This window comes from Saimiri boliviensis, chromosome 1, assembly GCF_048565385.1.
Source record: "Saimiri boliviensis isolate mSaiBol1 chromosome 1, mSaiBol1.pri, whole genome shotgun sequence".
NCBI classification, from domain to species: domain Eukaryota; kingdom Metazoa; phylum Chordata; class Mammalia; order Primates; family Cebidae; genus Saimiri; species Saimiri boliviensis.
This window is the reverse complement of record NC_133449.1, coordinates 113,052,446-113,070,402: the sequence shown is the minus strand read 5'-3', so window position 1 is coordinate 113,070,402 and position 17,957 is coordinate 113,052,446. Positions and strand designations below refer to the sequence as shown.

At 45.5% G+C, this 17,957-nt stretch overlaps 2 protein-coding genes across 2 annotated transcripts in view; both read left to right on the top strand.

The window, feature by feature from the left end:
- Nucleotides 1-17,957, top strand: part of LOC141581415 (uncharacterized) — a 578,148-nt gene that overhangs the window by 545,769 nt on the left and 14,422 nt on the right. The window lies entirely within an intron of this gene.
- On the top strand, nucleotides 1,770-5,933 carry LOC141581699 (heat shock factor protein 5-like). Its single transcript, XM_074387967.1, has 2 exons — nucleotides 1,770-2,712; nucleotides 2,812-5,933. The coding sequence occupies exons 1-2, from the start codon at nucleotides 1,770-1,772 to the stop codon at nucleotides 2,910-2,912; spliced, it is 1,044 nt and encodes a 347-aa protein (XP_074244068.1). The 3' UTR covers nucleotides 2,913-5,933.

Here is a 17,957-nt window from a genome sequence, read left to right as displayed (position 1 = left end):
TCTATAACAAACACACAGCCACCATCATAGTGAATGGGCAAAAGCTGGAACCATTCCCCAGAGAACCAGAACAAGACTAGGATGTCGATTGTCATCCTATTCAACACAGTACCAGAAGTCCTGGCCAGAGCAAGCAGGCAAGAGAAAGAAAGAAAAGCCATCCAACCAGGAGAGAGGAAGTGAAATATCTCTTTTCACAAACAGTGTAACAATATGATTCCATACCTAGAAATCCCTTCAGTCCCTGCCCAAAGGCTCCTAGAACAGATACATAATTTCAGTTGATTATCAAGTCTCTGGATACAAAAGCATTGTACAAAAAGTGGCATTTTTTCTCTCCAAGGTTATGGAGAAAAAGGAACATGTATATCCTGCAGGTGGGAGAGTAAATTAGTTCAACCACTGTCAAAAACTAGGTGGCAATTCTTAAATGGTATTCCTCAGTGGCATTTCTATACACCAACAATGTCCAAGCTGAGAGGCAAATCCATTCTGCACCCCCACTCGTAACAGCCACAAGAAGAACGAAATACCTAGGAATACAACTAACCATGGAGGTGAAAGATCTCTACAGTGAGAATCATAAAACATTGCCGTAAGAAATCGGAGATGATGGCTGGGCACCGGAGCTCTTGTCTGTAATCCCAGCACTCTGGGAGGCCGGGGCAGGCAGATCACCTGAGGTCAGGAGTTCGAGACCAGCCTGGCCAACCTGGAGAAACGCCATGTCTACTAAAAATACAAAGTTAGCCAGGTGTGGTGGTGCATACCTGTAATCCCAGCCACGCGAGAGGCTGAGGCAGGAGAATCACTTGAACCTGGGAGGTGAACGTTGCAGTGAGTTGAGATCATGCCATTGCACTCCATGCAGCCTGGGGAAAAAGAGTGAAACTCCATCAGAAAGAAAGAAACAGAAAAGAAAGAAGGAAAGAAGAAAGAAAAGAAAGAAGGTAAGAAGAAATAAAGAAAGAAGGAAAGAAAGAGAAAAAAGAAAGGAAAGAAGGAAGAAAGAGAGAGGGAGGAAGGAAGGAAAGTTGAATGAAGGAAGGAAGGAAAGAAAGAACGAAAGAGAAAGAGACCAGAGATGATACAAACCAATGGAAAAACATTCTATGCTCGTAAATGGGAAGAAATAATGTCAAAATGGCCTTACTGTCCAAAGTAATTTACAGATTCAATACTATTATATCAAACTACCAATTCATTTGTCACAGAATGAGAAAAGAAAGTATTTTAAAACTTATGTAAATCCGAAAAACAGTCCGAATAGCCAAAGATATCTTAAACAAAAAGAATACAGCTAGAGGCAACACACTACCCAACTTTTCAAACTATGCTGGCTAGCCATATGCAGAAGATTCAAACTGGACCACTTCCTTTTATCATAGAAAAAATCAATTTAAGATGAATTAAGGACCTACATTACAAAATCGAAAACTATGAAAATCCTAAACAAAAACCGTCCAGGACATACCATTCTGGACATAAACCATAGCAAATATTTCCAGACTAAGTCTCCAAAAGCTATCGCAACGAAAACATAGACGCATGGGACCTAAGGAAGCGAAAGAGATTATGCTCAGCAAGAGAAACTGTCAACAGAGTAAGCAGACAACCTGCAGAATGGGAGAAAAATTTTACAAACGATGCACCTGACAAAAGTGTCATCCAGAATCTATAAAGAAATTAACACAATTTTAATCAGAAAACAAACAACTCCATTAAAAAATGGACAAAAGACAAGAACGGACACTTGTCAAAAGACATTCATGGGGTCCGCGGCGGCCGGGCAGGCAGGAGCCCACAGGGCGAGGCGAAGGCCGCGGCGGGGGTCGGGGGCGGGAATCGAGCACGGGGAGGGAGAGGTAGGCTGGGTGGGTGGGCGCGAGGTCCGGGCCGGGCGGGGCGATGCAGGAGGCGCCGCTCTCCATCCCCATCAAGCCCAACAACTTCCCCGCCGAACGGTGGCGTCTGGTGAACAGCCCGTGGTAACGGTCCACCCGCTGGGACGGCCGCGGCGAGGGGCTGCTCATCCACCAGCCGCTCTTCGAGGTGGAGCTGCTCAGCCCGCCCGGGCCGGGAGGCGGCGGCGGGGCCGCGGGGCCGGGGCCGAGCCCGGGCTCTTCACAACCACCAACTTCACCAGCTTCGTCCGCCAGCTCAACGTCTCCGGCTTCCACAAGGTGGTGCAGGGGGGGCCGAGGCCGGGTCGGGGCCGGGGCCGGGGGGCGGTGGGACGGCGGGACCGGCCCCTCCACCACTTCCGCAACCGGCACTTCCGCCGCGGCCAGCCGCAGCTGCTCGTGCACCTCCAGCGCCGGACAGGCTCCAAGGAGGCCAAGCTGGCGGCCGGCCTGGAGGTGCCCTGCCGCCCGCCCAGCGGTTTCCAGTGGCTTCCAGCGGCTGCGCATCACCTTGGCCTCCGCCTCCGCCGCCTCGGCCGCCGCCCCGACCCCGCTGTAGCACCGGGAGCCGCCACCTGCGCCGCAGATTCCCGGCCCGAGCCGCACGGACCAGGGGCTGTAGGACAGTTTCACCGGTCACTTCGGCGACGTGGTTTTCCCCCTTACTCCTACGTAACTTCATCCCACGACCGCAGTACTTTTCCCATGAAAAGTTTAGATCGGACCCCAGTTCCTCGCAGAATATGGCAGAACTCCCTTGGAATGCACCCCGGGCAAGTGGAGACATCGCCACGTTTTCAGAGAAACGGTAAGGTTACAGAGCCATTTACTTGGCCTGTTCTCTGTGGAGAGGGTATTTCCTGTTACAGCCCAAGTGTGAGATCGACTTTATGTTCCCCGCCTCCAGATCCTGTTTTGCTGCCTCAGTGGTGCGTGCCTGTTGTCCCGTCTGCTTGGGATGCTGAGGTGGGAAGACTGCTTGAGCCTGGGAAGCGGAGGCTGCAGTGAGCAGTGACCTCGCCAGTCACCAGGCGTGGTGACTCATGCCTGTAATCCCAGCACTTTGACAGGCTGAGGCAGGTGGATCACTTGAGGTCAGGAGTTCAGGGCCAGCCTGGCCAACATGGTGAAACCCCATCTCTACTATAAATTTAGAAAAATAAAAAATTTGAAAAATAAATTTTTAATTATAAAAACTATAAAAGCGAAAGTGAATTTCTAAATGAGATACTAGTTCATAAAATGTATAATTTAAAATTTAATAATATTTAAAATGTAGAGTTCCTGTAAAGGTAAGAAAAAATAGTTGAGACAATAGGAAATTATAATTGCTTATTAGTATTTTAACTTATAATTTTCAGTGACTATAAGGTTTTGGTAAGTATAGTCAAATAACAACCTCCCGATTTTTTATTGGGAGAAGGAAAGAAGAAAAAAGGGAAAGAAATTAAACCTCAACTTAGTTTTCCAATTGTTTTTTTTTTTTTTTTTTTTTTTTTTTTGAGACGGAGTCTCACTCTGTCGCCCAGGCTGGAGTGCAGTGGCGTGACCTTGGCTCACTGCAACCTCGGCCTCCCGGGTTCAAGCAATTCTCCTGCCCCAGCCTCCTGAGTAGCTGGGATTACAGGCACGCGCCACCATGCCTTGCTCATTTTTTGTATTTTTAGTAGAAACGGAGTTTCATCATGTTGATCAGGCTGGTCGCAAACTCCCAACCTCGTGATCCACCCCTGTTCGGTCTTCCAAAGTGCTGGCATTACAAGTGTGAGGCACTGTGCGTAGCCCAGATTATTCTTTAATATAAGTTAATAGGCAAAGGCTGATAAGAAAAGAAGTTCATAAATGACAGGTTCGATTTTAGTTAAGGAAAAAAAAAGGAGACATGATTATCACCTGTACCTTTCACGAATCTAAAGTGATTGAGCGTGAATTCGGTAGTGTAAGTGTTCTCTGTGAATTAACTGTGGGAGGTTTGCTTGTGTTACTCAGAAAGCTTGTTCTTTACTTGCCAGCCAGGTGCGGTGACTCACACCTGTAATCCTAGCACTTTGAGAGGCTGAGGCAGGTAGATCACTTGGGGTCAGGAGTTCAGGACCAACCCGGCCAACATGGTGAAAGCTTATCTATACTAAAAATACAAAAATTATAAGAAGAAAAGCAAGCATCATGCATCATTTCTTACATGCTAATTGTGTAAAAGTGCTATACGTTCCTTTATGGAACATGGCTTTTATATAGTTGATTTTTGTGGGTTCTTTTTGCCTTTTGTTTAAAAATATGCATTGCTTTATGTCAGAGCTTGAACTTTTAACTTTTAAACCACATAGTTTATGGTATCTACATTTGTCTTTAAAATAGTTTTCATAGAGTTCTTTGACGTCTAATGAAGACTGATTGCTTTTAGGTCTGCTGTATAGCTGTGGTATTAGGGTTTCTTTCCATTGTACTCCCAGGATAATCCCACTGTTTTTTTCCTTAATTTTTATTTTTTTTTGAGACAGAGTCTTGCTCTGTCACCCAGTCTGAAGTGCAGTGGCACCATCTTGGCTCACTGCGACCTCCGCTTCCCGCGTTCAAGCACTTCTCTGCCTAGCCTTCCAAGTAGTTGGGATTACAGGCGCCTGCCACCACACCCAGCTAATTTTTGTATTTTTAGGAGAGATGGGGTTTCACCATGTTGGCCAGTCTGGTCTTGAACTCCTGAACTTGTGATCCACCCACTTGGCCTCCCAAAGTGCTGGGATTACAGGCCTGAGCCACCATGCCTGGCCCTCGAATAACTTTCAATGCTTCTGTTTCTCCCTGGGCACATACTTTAGGCAGAGGGACTTCCCATTTTCCCTCCTTCTCTTTTCGTTTCTGTTTAATCGTACTGGAAAGTGCTTTAGCTTGAGGTTGCCCCGCTCTGTCCAGCAGATAGGCAGATACTGCTCCCTGTGGAGTCTTTTCATCATTCTTCTGTTTGGTGTTTCTCTTTTCATGCATCTTGATAGTGTTTTTCATTTGTATTTTCTCAGCACGGCACTGTTTATGGTAAAGCTTAGCTTTCAGACCAATCATTTTCTTTGCCTTCTTTGAACGTTGATGAGCCTCAGGACTTTCCTTCTTTCTCTTTTTCTCATGGTCATCCAAACGGTATCCATAGCGTTACCAGTGTAATTCAATATATTCATTCTGTGGCATGGTGACAGCTGCAGAGCTGCCAGAGGAAGCCCCTGGGGTGTGAAAACGCTCAATTTTCAGGTCTCAGAGACCGACGAGCCTACGGTGTGCAGGCCATGACAAGAAAGCTATTTTTTATTTATTTTTCTTATTTTTTTGCTATTTTTAATTTTTAAAGATATTTATTGATTTGAGGTGGAGTCTCACTCTGTGGCTCCCTCCCGAGTTCAAGAGATTCTGCTGCCTCAGCCTCTTCAGTAGCTGGGATTACAGGCGCCGGCCATCATACCTGGCTAAGGTTTTTTTATATTTTTAGTAGAGATGGGATTTCTCCATGTTGGCTAGGCTGGTGTTGAACTCCTGACCGCAAGTGATTCGGCCACCTTGGCCTCCCAAAGTGCTGGGATTGCAAGGGTGAGCCACCTCACCTGATTCTTCTGTATTTTTAATAAGCTCCCAGGTGAGGTGAGTGCTGGCTAGTGGAGCACATTTTGAGTGTCATGGATCTGGTTCATGCCCTCGTGGGCAGTGGTGGCTCATGTCTGTAATCCCAGCACTTTGGGAGTCTGAGGTGGGTGGATCACCTGAGGTCAGGAGTTTGAGACCAGCCTGGCCAACATGGTGAAACCCGTGTCTACTAAAAATACAAACAATAAAAATAAAGATAAAAAATAACTGGAGGGTGGTGGCATGTGCTTGTAATCTCAGCTACTTGGGAGGCTGAGGCAGGAGAATCTATTGAACCCGGTAGATGGAGGTTGCAGTTAGCTGAGATCCTGCCACTGCACTCCAGCCTGGGCAATGGAACAAGAGCTAAACTTCATCTCTAAATAAATAAATAAATGAGTAAATAAATAAATAAATAAATTAAGTCTGGTTCATGTCCTACCAGCCATTTATAGATGTTATACTGAGTCCTGATACAGGTAACTCATGTTCCAAACTCCAGATTTCCCCCAAAATATATAGGAAATATGAGGCCCTAAGAGGGAAATGTTGCTGAAGATGACACAGCAAAATGGAGTTTGAGACTAGAAACAAAAGCGCAGATGAAGCCTTTATTCCCATGTCACTTTCAACATCAAATATAAATATCTAAGAGGACCCCTTGATCTGGGCCCAGCCCTGAGCCGCTTCTGTGGCCTGTCAGGGAATGCCAGGAGCCTTGGCACTTCCCGAAGGTTGTTTGCCAAGCAGCAACCAGGCGGTGGGGAGGAAGAAGCCAGTTTCATTTCCTTGCTCCAGGACCTGGAAAGGTCTGACCCTGGAAAACACCCCACCCAGGGTATCGGTGACTTCAGGAGCCCCAGAGATCCATCTCTCAGACACCCTGCACAAGGGCCGTGCAAGACAGGACCTGTTTAGGCCCCTTCCTTCCACCCCAACCCTTGTGGGGCCCATTATTCTCCTGAGAGCTTCCCTAGGTTATTTCCACCCACCCCCGCATTGATCTCCAGCCTTGGAGCACCCTCACACTTTCCCCGCCTGTGGAGACTCCACAATTATTCCCCTCCAAAGACCCCTCCCCAAACTGCCTCCTGGCATCAGCGATGCTGTCACACCTTGGTGACTGCCTAGGCCACCCCCTTCCCTGCCCCAAGCACCTCTGAGTCTCCATCATGACTTCCCCAGGTCTAGGGCTGTACTGAGACTGCACAGCGACCCCGACACACAGGGCTTTCCTCCAGCACTCCCTCAGACATCCTGCCCACCCTACAGGGGAGACGAGGCTCCACCGCCCCAAAAACGCGGCTTTCTGGACCCACACAAGGCACCTCTGTCACACAGGGGGACCCTAGGAATCCCACTCCAGATATTCTCGGGCCTTCCACCAAGGGAGACACCAAAGGTGGAGGAATCCCCTGGAGAGGATCCTCAGAAACCATCCTCAAAGCCACCATCACAACCAGAAAGACCTGAGGAAGAAACGTGGTCACGAAACCCATCTCCACATACACACTCCTCCCAGCGGCAGTTCTAGGGACCCCATTCATGGTCACCTCACCCCATGGTGACCTGAAGACGCTGCCCCAGGTTAAAGGGAAAAGAAAGGAAGAGTCCAGCAGAATTCCTGAAGGAAAATCCATTTTCCTTTATTCATTATGCATTGGAGCTAAAGCGCAGGGCACGAAGGGTTTTATAGACAATTTTAAGTTCTTAGTACAATTTTCCACGGAAACTTTAAAAATTAACAATGAAAGAGATCATAGATAATAAACCCATCATAAGTACATTATCAGTAGGTTTCAGCAATTCTCATTTTGCTGTTTAATTTCAAGTATCAATTCCAAATATTCTAGGAGTTTTTTACATCAAATATCAGATACAATATCATTAATTATGAAAGAACATACGTAACTATCTAACAAGTGAAGCTGAGAAAAAAATATCATTATCATATCTAATACAAATGTTAATATTTAAAACAGATGAATTTGTGTATTCACCAAAGAGTAGTCTCTACAAGCACTGAAGGCTTTGCATGAAACGTTTTAACATGTTTCATTTAATATTTCATCTTCAGACACAAAATATCAATACATGAAAATATTCAGTTGTGTATACAGGGCCACAGATTATGTTTGGAGGAGGAAATCACAAGTCAACAGTGGGATATACCAAACCACTTTATTGTGAACATAAATGCAAGAGGCCGGGCACGGTGGCTCCCACCTGTAATCCCAGCAGTTTGGAAGGCTGAGGCAGGCAGATCACGAGGTCAAGGGATCAAAACTATCCTGGCCACCATGATGAAACCCTGTCTCTACTAAGAATATATAAATTAGCTGGGTTGGTGGTTCATGCCAGTAGTCCAAGCTACTTGGGAGGCTGAGGCAGGAGAGTCATTTGAACCCGAGAGGTAGAGGTTGCAGGGACTGGAGATCTCGCCACTGTGCTCCAGCCTGGCAACACAGCAAGACTCTGTGTTTTGGTATGACCAGTATGGGCCTGGGGGAAGATGAGCTGATTTCATCTCTCCCTTTATTACCATGAGGTGGGAGCCTCATTTCACATATACAGATTCCCTTCAAAGACGAGATGAACAGGCCTGAACCCCCATGGAACTTGGAGTAATGACAGCCTTGTCCCCATGCATTCTATCTTCCCACACTTGTTGTTTCGGGCCATCATGCATTCAGTGCCTCTGTGGACAGAGATCCAAACCCAGGCACTCTCACAAATCTGGGGCCAATTCTATAGATTTTTGAATTCCAGCTCAGTTCAGATTGTCACCTGCTTGGGACTGTGGGTGACTGTTGACTCTGCAATGGGATGTGGTGTGTCTATGTGACAGTAGTCTTCCCCAAGAGTTGTTCAAGAAGGTAGTGCCCTAGGAATGCCATCTGGACTCAGTGGAACAAGAAGGGCAGAAAGCACCTGGCAACCACTGTTCATGCCACCATCACCCAGCTTCACAGTGTGGTTATTTGAAGAAATCTGTGCTCTGTGAAAATCCTAATCAACAACAACAAAGTCAACAATAGCAACAACGACAACAAGAAAAATTTTTAAAAAAACATAAAAAAAGAAGATCCTAATTTTCCTGGACTTTTTCAGCAATAGAAGTGCTATTTTGTAGTCTTTACAGTTGAGGAGTCCAGGATCTTATAATGCTAATTTCTGTCTTTAAGGTAAGATGGCATTAGTATGCCGAATAGCGATGAAATCCATGCTGGCGGCCCTTCTCATAGTGGCGACATCTTTATGCAAGTCTTTGTATTCACATGGCGGTGACATAGCCTAGGAAAGTCAATTAAAGAGAAAATGGGTACAATTTTTAAAAAGGCTCCAACATTTTTAAAAAGGCATCATTGATGAGAAGCCACACATACAGATTCCTTTGGAGGGTTCCCTTGTAGCTGCTTTGGCTGAGTTTTACAGTGCCGGGTTCTGAGGATGCAACTCCCTGCCCATTCACCAAGGTAGTCTCCTTTAAGAGCTATGAAAAGATTGCCAGAGGCAAGACAAACTTACTTTATAAGTTGAAAATTGGGCTCATTGCTTGGTGATACTGTCACATAAAAAATAAAATAGGGCTCCAAAAGATTTTCAGAGTATTGTGACAAGCTTGTAACAATATTATCTGTTACCTGTGCACTTGTTCCTTCAGCATAATCAACATACACTTGTGCCAAACAATCAACTTACTCAGTGATTCAAATTCTACCGAATCCTTAGTAGTTACTACACACTCCAAGCAGATTTTAATGAGGCAGGTGCGTGCAGGGCTGCTTGAGAACACCCAAGAAGCCTAATGATGGAAGCACCACAAGGTGCTGCTTTACTTGCACATTGTGGTAGAGAAATGTATTATTCCAAAGTACCACCGAGACACCAGAGACAATGCCAGTTTTAAATGTGTCTGTCTCAGTTGGAATTTTCCTGTGTACTCACCAAGAGTCATAAACCATAAATCTTACATTGTCCCATGAAGCCATTTTCACTGAAACTCATGTCGTTCCTACACCTAGTACTTGAAACACTGGCACCTTATACAGTCTAAGCACAAGTCTGTCAGCCACTACTGCTTTGTCTGATAAACTCCTGGGACTGCACCGAGATATACAGAATAGACAAGGACACGAAATTGCAATTGCTGAAGTAAAAGACAGCCAAGAGCAGTAAGTGCATTGTCTATTTAGATATAATTAGGAATACAACTGCATTTATTCATGAATGCTATGTGAACAGGTAGAAAATAAAAAGAAACTCATTAAGAACAGATTAAATTTAACTAAAAATATTCTGAATTATGGTCAAAGCAGTGAGAATATCAATAACGTTTTAAAATACAGATCCATGGCCGGGTGCAGGGGCTCATCCCTGTAATCCCAGCACTTTGGGAGGCCAAGGTGGACAGATCAGCTGAGGTCAGGGATCGAGACCTGCCTGACCAACATGGAGAAATCCTGTCTCTAATGAGGATACAAAATATCCGGGCATGACGGTGCCTGCACATAATCCCAGCTACTCAGGAGGCAAAGTAGGGGAATCGCTTGGACCCAGGATTCAGAGGTTGCAATGAGCTGAGATCGCACCATTGCACTCCAGCCTGGGCAACGAGAGCGAAACTCCTTCTCCTAAAAGAATAATAATAATAATAATAATGATGATGATGATGATTCTTGTATAATGCATAAAAGACTTGAAATATGATGCCAAAAAAATAAGCACTTTGGTCTGTTAATTTTAAGGCTTTCATTTTCCTAATCACTACTTAATATGATTTTGTCACAGATGTCGGCTTTTGCGGCCAATGGGAAACTCCACTAAGTGACTTCACAGCCTTACCTTCAATCTCTCTGCTTTATCTTTGCGAAGAAAACTAAATAGAAAACACAGGTCATGGTCGTATGCCAAGGCACGCAGGTCAAAGTAATATTTCGTATAAACACTGGCAGACACATGAATATTAAACTCAAGTAGCTCCAAAAAACTCTTCTCCATCTTACTCCTGGGGGAGGAGAAACACAATAAAGCGAACACAGGGCAATTTTAGTCAAGTGGGTTATCTTTAAAAATATTCTGAGCTACTAGGATGCTCAAAGTTCTGTTTTGAAACAAATAAAGGCTGAGTGGTTGGGTCCTTACACTAATGTCCAAACAAGGCACAGCTGCTTGGGGTCTCCTCTGCATCCCAGCAGCCCAAGTTTGGGATGAGGGAGAGGTGGAAGCCTCTTCTGCACTCCTGCTGCTGCCTCGGGGCTTATTCTTCACAGTTCCCTTAGGGCAGCTGCGCAACTCAGACTCCAAGCTCACTCACAAACCCCGCAATGGTGATGAGATGACAGGAATGATGGGTACCATTTCTTAGCTCTGAAGGAGCTCCAGGCATATTTCCCAGGACAATAACAGGAAGGGACTTGCTGAAGTAGAGAAGCACCAACAGGAAGATGGGGCGCATCACCATGGCAACAAGGGGACCCATGGAGAGCCACCCTATTACCTCGGAGGAGGAAAAACCGTAAGGCTACAAAGAGAATTCATCCCAAATAAATACATAAGCAAGATACATTTTATGGCAAAAAGAATCCCCTTCCCTCTGCTCCAGCACACTCGGCTGTGTCAAGGAGGCATAATGCAAGTTTCTGCTCACCTTAATATTAGGAAGAGACTGGGGAAGAATAACATTTCCAATTTGAAAGGCAGAAAAGTCAAGGAGAGTCATTTTGGCTAAACTCATATTATAATGTGATTTATAGTAGGGCCCTGGCCTTAACACATGCAGTGTTGCTCTTGAATTGGGAATGCAACCCTAAAGAACTCGGCATCTGTCACCCCTGGACAGAACAGAATGTGGGGGAGTTGGAGGCAATGGGAGAGGAAAGCCCTGGGAGCCGTCCTCTGCCTCACGGTCATCCAGCTGCCCTCACCAAAGCTAAATTAATAGGTACACAGTTAGAGTCATTCTGGGTGCTTTCAGAGTAAGCCCTGTAATGAGTTAATTGCTTAAAAATGATCAATATCTGAACAATACATTTGGTTTCTTGGTTTGAACGTTTTAACCTTTTACCCATTGGCCAAGTAAGCAAATGCTTGAAAGTGGAGGGCAGTTCGACTCTAAGTCAAGATGTGGGGATCTCATTTGCTGAACGTAAAATCCAACTGAACCTACTTCTAAAATTAATATCCTGTTCACGTATCCATAGGTCTATAGAAATGTAAATGAAACAATATTTGAATAGACAGGTAATCAGGTCGTGACTTACTACAGAAATTAATGGCACTTCCCAGAATTAGTGTAGCTATTTATAGGGGTTTAATCGCTGAAGAAAAGAATTCTGTCAACAGCCGATTCATCTTCTAAGATTTCCGTTTTTTTTATTTTTTATTTATTTTTTTTCTTTTTATGTGGAGTTTCGCCCTTGTTACCCAGGCTGGAGTGCAATGGCGCAATCAGCTCACCGCAACTTCTGCCTCCCAGGTTCAGGCAATTCTCCTGCCTCAGCCTCCTGAGTAGCTGGGATCACAGACACGCATGCGCCACCATGGCCAGCTAATTTTTTGTATTTTTAGTAGAGACGGGGTTTCACCTTGTTGACCAGGATGGTCTCGATCTCTTGACCTCGTGATCCACCCGCCTCGGCCTCCGAAAGTGCTGGGATTACAGGCTTGAGCCACCGCACCCGGCCGATTTCTGGTTTTTTAAACAGCTAGTTGACTGAACAGCATACCCTTTACAACACAGCATTTCTGCATAGTGGCTACTCAGTTTAACTCTCTAGAAAGGATATATATTCCGGGAAGACACATCGATGTTGGAACGTTTTAAGAAAAATCTGAGGGACAGCAGTTATTTATCTGTTAAGCTGACACTCAAAATGGGATCATTGCAAATAGTCAAGAGGAGTAGGGTGAGACACATGTCTATTAAATGCTTGGACGTAATGCTTTTCAGCTTCCCAAGATCACAAACAGAAGCAGCCTGTTCAGACCGTAGCTCCCGGTGTTTCTCCGTTCACACACAAACAGCTCTGTTTGGAACCTGTCTTCTTGGGGCTGGCCTCTGCCTCCACTGCTTCTGGAGCTCACTTCTGTGGAAACCTGCACTTATGCCTGCATGCTCTCTGATCTTGTGACTGGAAATCAGAGCCCCAGGCAGCTTAGCTGCAGGTTTTGAGAACAATTCAGCTGCCAAAATGGCAGAACTAAGTGTTCATGATTTGAACAAATTTGAAACCACCTTTGCAAAAACTGTAACGGAGAAAATGATGACAGTGAAAGAGGATTGATGTGACTTCATCTCACTTCTAACCTCCAAGCTGTCCTTGTTCTTTCCTACACAGAGGCCAAACTAACTTTGGAAGGAATGTAGTTTGTAGTTTAACTTTGAAACCAAAGATGGTAACAACCCTTTCCCAAAACAAACCCCTTTCCCACCTGGGAACTAGATAGATGACCTTTCCACAACGAATAAATTAGCCACAAGATTAGAAATTGTGGCTTAGGAGTCATGAGGCTGAAGGCTGCAAGAATTTGAACCTGCCCATATTGATCCTGGGAATAACTTCACTATTGTAAAACCTAAAATCAGTGCTTGAGATATTTTGCAGACGTTGTACTGGGATCAGGTGACACCACCCTCACAAATCAAAGTGGCTCATATGGTTTTCTGGCCCCAACCCAGCAGCCAACTCAATGCAGGAGGACAGCTTCAACGTTGCCCTATGATTTCATCGCTGACCTGATCTGTCAGCACTCCCCACTTTCTGACCCCCTACCCACCAAATTACTCTTTTAAAAAACCATCCCAGAGTTTTCAGAGAGACTAATTTCAGTAATAGTCAAACTCTGGTCTCCTGTACAGCTATCTCTGCATGAATTAAACACTTTCTCTATTGCAATTATCCTGTACTGATAAATCAGCTCTGGCCAGGCAGCAGAGAAGGAGAAATCAGGCAGTCACAAATCTTGCTTCCTTTTAGGGAACAGTTTGCAGTGGATGACTATGATTAAACTCCCTTTAGCATTTGCAACTTTCAAAGTACTTCCATTTGTTTCAAATTCATTTGCTGTCATACTCTTTGCTAAAATAGCTACCCCAAATATCACAATTATCACTTGGTTTATACTATTAGCAAAGTGGTGACAAAAATGTTTGTTTGTTTGTTTGTTTCTTAGAGAGAGTCTGGTTCCCTCACCCAGGACTGAAGTGCAGTCACGTGATCACAGCTCACTACAGCCTAAAGTTACCAGGCTCAGGCAATTCTTCCACGTCAGACTCCCAAGTAGCTGGGACTACTACAGAACCTGCCAACACACTTGGGTAATTTTTTAAAAAAATTTTTGTATGGACAGGCTTCACTCTGCTACCCAGCAGGTCTGAACTCCTGTGCACAAGTGATTGAATGTAGATATATACACACTGCAGTGTATCTACAATATAAACTATCTTCAATTGCAGCCATACACTGAGGTGATTCTGAATAGCAATCCTCCTATCTGGAGTCACGGGTAAAGATGGATCACAAAACTAACTTGTGCCACTGCCTGGCATTGTCTTTTCTGATGGTCAACGTAAAAAAGAGCTGCTCCCTTGTCTTGCACCAGATGCGGCCGACACAGCTGTCCTCACTGTCCAGCGGGCACCCAGGGCAGCTCTGCTGGAAATGCCCCCCTGCTCACCCTGCCTGCCTGCTTCAGGGCCCTTCACTTCACAGCAGTCATAAGGTCAAATGGGAAGGGAACCGTGGGGAAGCTGTGTTGCAGTGCCATGTTGGTGCATCTGGGAGGAACTCCATGACCCTGCGCAGCTCCCGAACTCTCGTAAACAACTACTGGCCCCGAGCCTGCTTCTGTGAATGTCTGAGTACCCAGGGAGCCTGTGAGTGTGGTGGGCATGGTGTGATGCCCCAGAAATGCTTCTCAAACTGCGGGAGGTGAACGTGCAAGCTTCTAACTCATCAGACCAATTTCCAAACACATGCAATGTTAATGGGGAGGAGCCAGGGCAGAGAAATCTGTAGCTATTTAACATCATATCTCAAGGTTACTATAAAAGCAGATCTTCAGATTAAAGGGGGAGATAAAGACAAGCAAAAGCAAATATACAATGGGTGACTTAGGTTAAAGCGTAACTGCTGCATAGTCCAGAGGCCTTAAGACATGAAAAGTGGCCAGGTATTTCAAAGGCCTGATGTTTGCCCCTTCAAAGGGGACTGAAACTGGCAGGTGGCTTCTAAAAAGCTATAAAGATATTTACTGCAGTGTGTCTTTCTGACAGCACACTTGTAAGAGGTTTTCCAAAAAACAATCAGAAAAACACTTTTCAGTTTATCAGCCAGTTATTACAACAATATCACATCAAGACTTACCCATTAATGCTGGAAAATATAAACTGCTATACTAAAGCTGGATAGATTGAAGTCTGTGGTCTTATGCCTACTTCCTTTATGTGCACAATGAAACCTATAAAGATATTTCTTACACTGATAACTTGGAGAGCAAATGAGGCATGGAAAATGATGGCAAAGTTTGCCAAAACCTTAGAAACTCACATTGTCTCAACTGCAACATCCTTGGGATTCTGGCTGTCATCTGCACTCCAGTGACGACGATTTCCCCAAAACTCGGAGGCCAGAAGCGTGGCTCCGAGGACAATTTGTTTCCAATTAGTAGGACAAAGATCGATGTTAGCATTCGTTAAAAGGCGTTCAATGTACACCTGCCAAACAGAGCACTTGTCTTTGATTTCAGTTCTGTTTCAGTGCGGTGATATCATTTAAGAATGAAAGACTTCTGGTTTTTGCCAGAACATTAAGTGCCTTTTATTGTCATGTTGTGCAGGGAGTTTGCTCACACAAAGCAAGAGGCCAAGTCACAGTCATAGTCAGATACTTCTGCAGCATACTATGCCCACAGAAATTTTCATGCCAATTTCATTCACAGGGATGTGAGCATGAAGAAAGGCACCTTCAGCACCTTCACACTCATGAAAGGCAGCACAAACAGAGTCCTGGTGCAGATTAAGGTTGTTCAGGTAACACTACAGTGCCATCCGCGTGCAGCGTCACACCTGGCTGGCAGGTAGATAGGAATTTTACAGGTGTGCCATGCTAGAACGTGTAGCACACAAATCATACTGAGAATACTGCTGTCTTCTCCTTTTCACAACAACTCACCCGCTTTTGGGACACAGGCTTAGGAACTGCAGGTCAAGAGTGCCTACCAGTGTGGCCAGGCAGACAGCATGACAAGGGCAGGTCTCTGTTGCTGAGAAACAGTCCCTGTATTCAGCGCCTTGATGAGGAATGCTTGTGAATGAATGGAGGGTCCCGCTCACAGCCCCTACTTTCCATGTCTCCACAATCACTTCACAAAAACTTATTTCTTGTCCTCCAGTATCTGCATTCAGTCAATTCTGGCGGTTTGAAGGCAGAGAGAGCTGCCGGCCTCTCTATCCTTGGGGTGGCTGTAAACCCGCCAAGCAGTTTGTGAGATAATCTCAGAAATGATTGTCTATCTGTCCAGTCTCTATCCTATAAAGAACTAGCAGAAGGACCAGCTGAGGGAAGGTTACAGAGGTAAGCTGTGAGATGTTGCTACCTCAGAGGGTGCTCTGTAGAAGAGTATGACTCTATGCTACGTGAGGTCTTTGAATCAAGGTGAAAGAAAAACAGTTTATTTTAAGAGAGTTCATTTATTGTTGAACATTATCAGATCGGTGGCTCAGATCTGGCAATGTTCTCCAAAATCAACTGTGTTTTCCAAATCACATGGCCCTTGAACATGACATGTTCTTATGAGAGATCCTGCTCCCTTTCTCCAAAACCCTGCACTGTCGGTTTTTCAAGGAATAACCCTCCCTCCTAGTGTTCAACTCCACAGTACTCATGAGAGAGCACTGAAACAGCACTGGCAAGCCCTCAACTTCCTGTCACCTTTACTGGTAAACCAGTGACCCGCTGACACTCATCGATACCACTTGCCCTCCTGGGTCAGTGAGAAAGTTTCTCTTAACATCGACTCTTCTATCAGCATGATGGATCCTATCCACTTTTGCAGAACACTGTTCCCCAAATCACCTCTTCTTGAAGACTTTCTCTCTCTCTGCCAGAGATTTTCCCCAATACAACTGTGTTGCCTGTTCCCATCCTGCTCTCCCCAGCTCCCCCATGACATCCTCTCATTTGCTCACAGTGTCATGCCCTGGTGCCAGCTCCTTGCCTCCCATCTCACCTTAACCAACCCCCAACCCCATCACTCACCTGAGACTCCTCTTGCTGAGGTCCCTGGAGCTTTCACACCCACAAACCAGAGCCCTTCACCCCAAGGCTCCACTCCGCAACCTGGCCCTAATCTTGTCCAGGAAATTGCCATTGGCCCAGCTCCTGGAGACTAATAGTTACATGTGAGTTACCCTCCTCCAATCCGTGTGTAATCCCTCCATGGCTACCTTCACTGGCAGGCTGCCTGCTTCAGGTTCTGGGCCGCCACGTGCCACGGCTCACCTGTAACAGCCTAGTTGCTACTTAGTCCTCTTCACTGTCCCGACCCCTCTCCCAACTATGGACTACTCTCCCAACAGAACTTGGGATAACCTCTAAATTAAGAACACTGCACTCCCCTGCTCAAGATCTACCATTAGTCGCTGCTTCAAACGAATAAAACCTCTACTTCGTCCCCTGGTCTGCAAGACAAAGGGCTCTGTGAGCGACGGCTCCGCCTCTGCGGCTGCATCTTTTCCGTTCTTTCTTTCATTTCTCTCACAGTCGGGCTCCCTGCTGTCTGTTCCTTGAACACACGTGAAATGTGTTCCTGTCTCAGTCTTGGCACTCAGCCCACTGCCTATAATGCCAGCATTCCTTATCATCCTCGCTTTATAGTCAGGTCACTGCTTAGATGTGACCTCTCTAGAGAGGCTCTTCCTGATCATTCTATCGGAAACAGCGAGCCCCTCCCATCACTCTCTCTGAATTGTGCTTTATCATTTTGTTATTTGCCATTACCTAAAAAAAGAACTGCTTTCCTCATTAAAACAAATGCCTCATAAAGACAAGGACTGTGCTCGACCTGTCCCCTGCTCTACCCCAGCATTTGGAAGAGTGACACAGGGTTGGCATCCCAGGGGTGTTTATGGAATGGGGACCTTCCTGGCAGCCTGTAGCACTGTGACCCCAGCCTTTCCTATCGCGAACCCTTTGTTCTTATCACATTTTCTTGCTCTTCCTCCTCGCACTCTGGCACTTTACTGGAGGCGTGCCCCTCACATGCTGGTGGTCTTTACAGAGCTATCTTTTGTCCATCTTCTCTTTTTTCCCTTTTCCTGAGTAGCTGTGACTATAGGTGTGTCCCACCATGTCCGGCTTGTCCACTTTCATTCTAAACAGTTTCTTTGCATTTGAGCATCTACTCTTTTTCTCTTTTTTTCCCCAGAGTGTTGCTGTTGTT

Excerpts from the sequence above, each read along its gene's own strand:
- LOC141581699 (XM_074387967.1), top strand. The coding sequence starts at position 1,770 with ATGGGGTCCGCGGCGGCCGGGCAGGCAGGAGCCCACAGGGCGAGGCGA. Across the intron at positions 2,713-2,811 it reads GCCACGTTTTCAGAGAAACG|ATCCTGTTTTGCTGCCTCAG; the intron begins GTAAGGTTACAG and ends CCCCGCCTCCAG.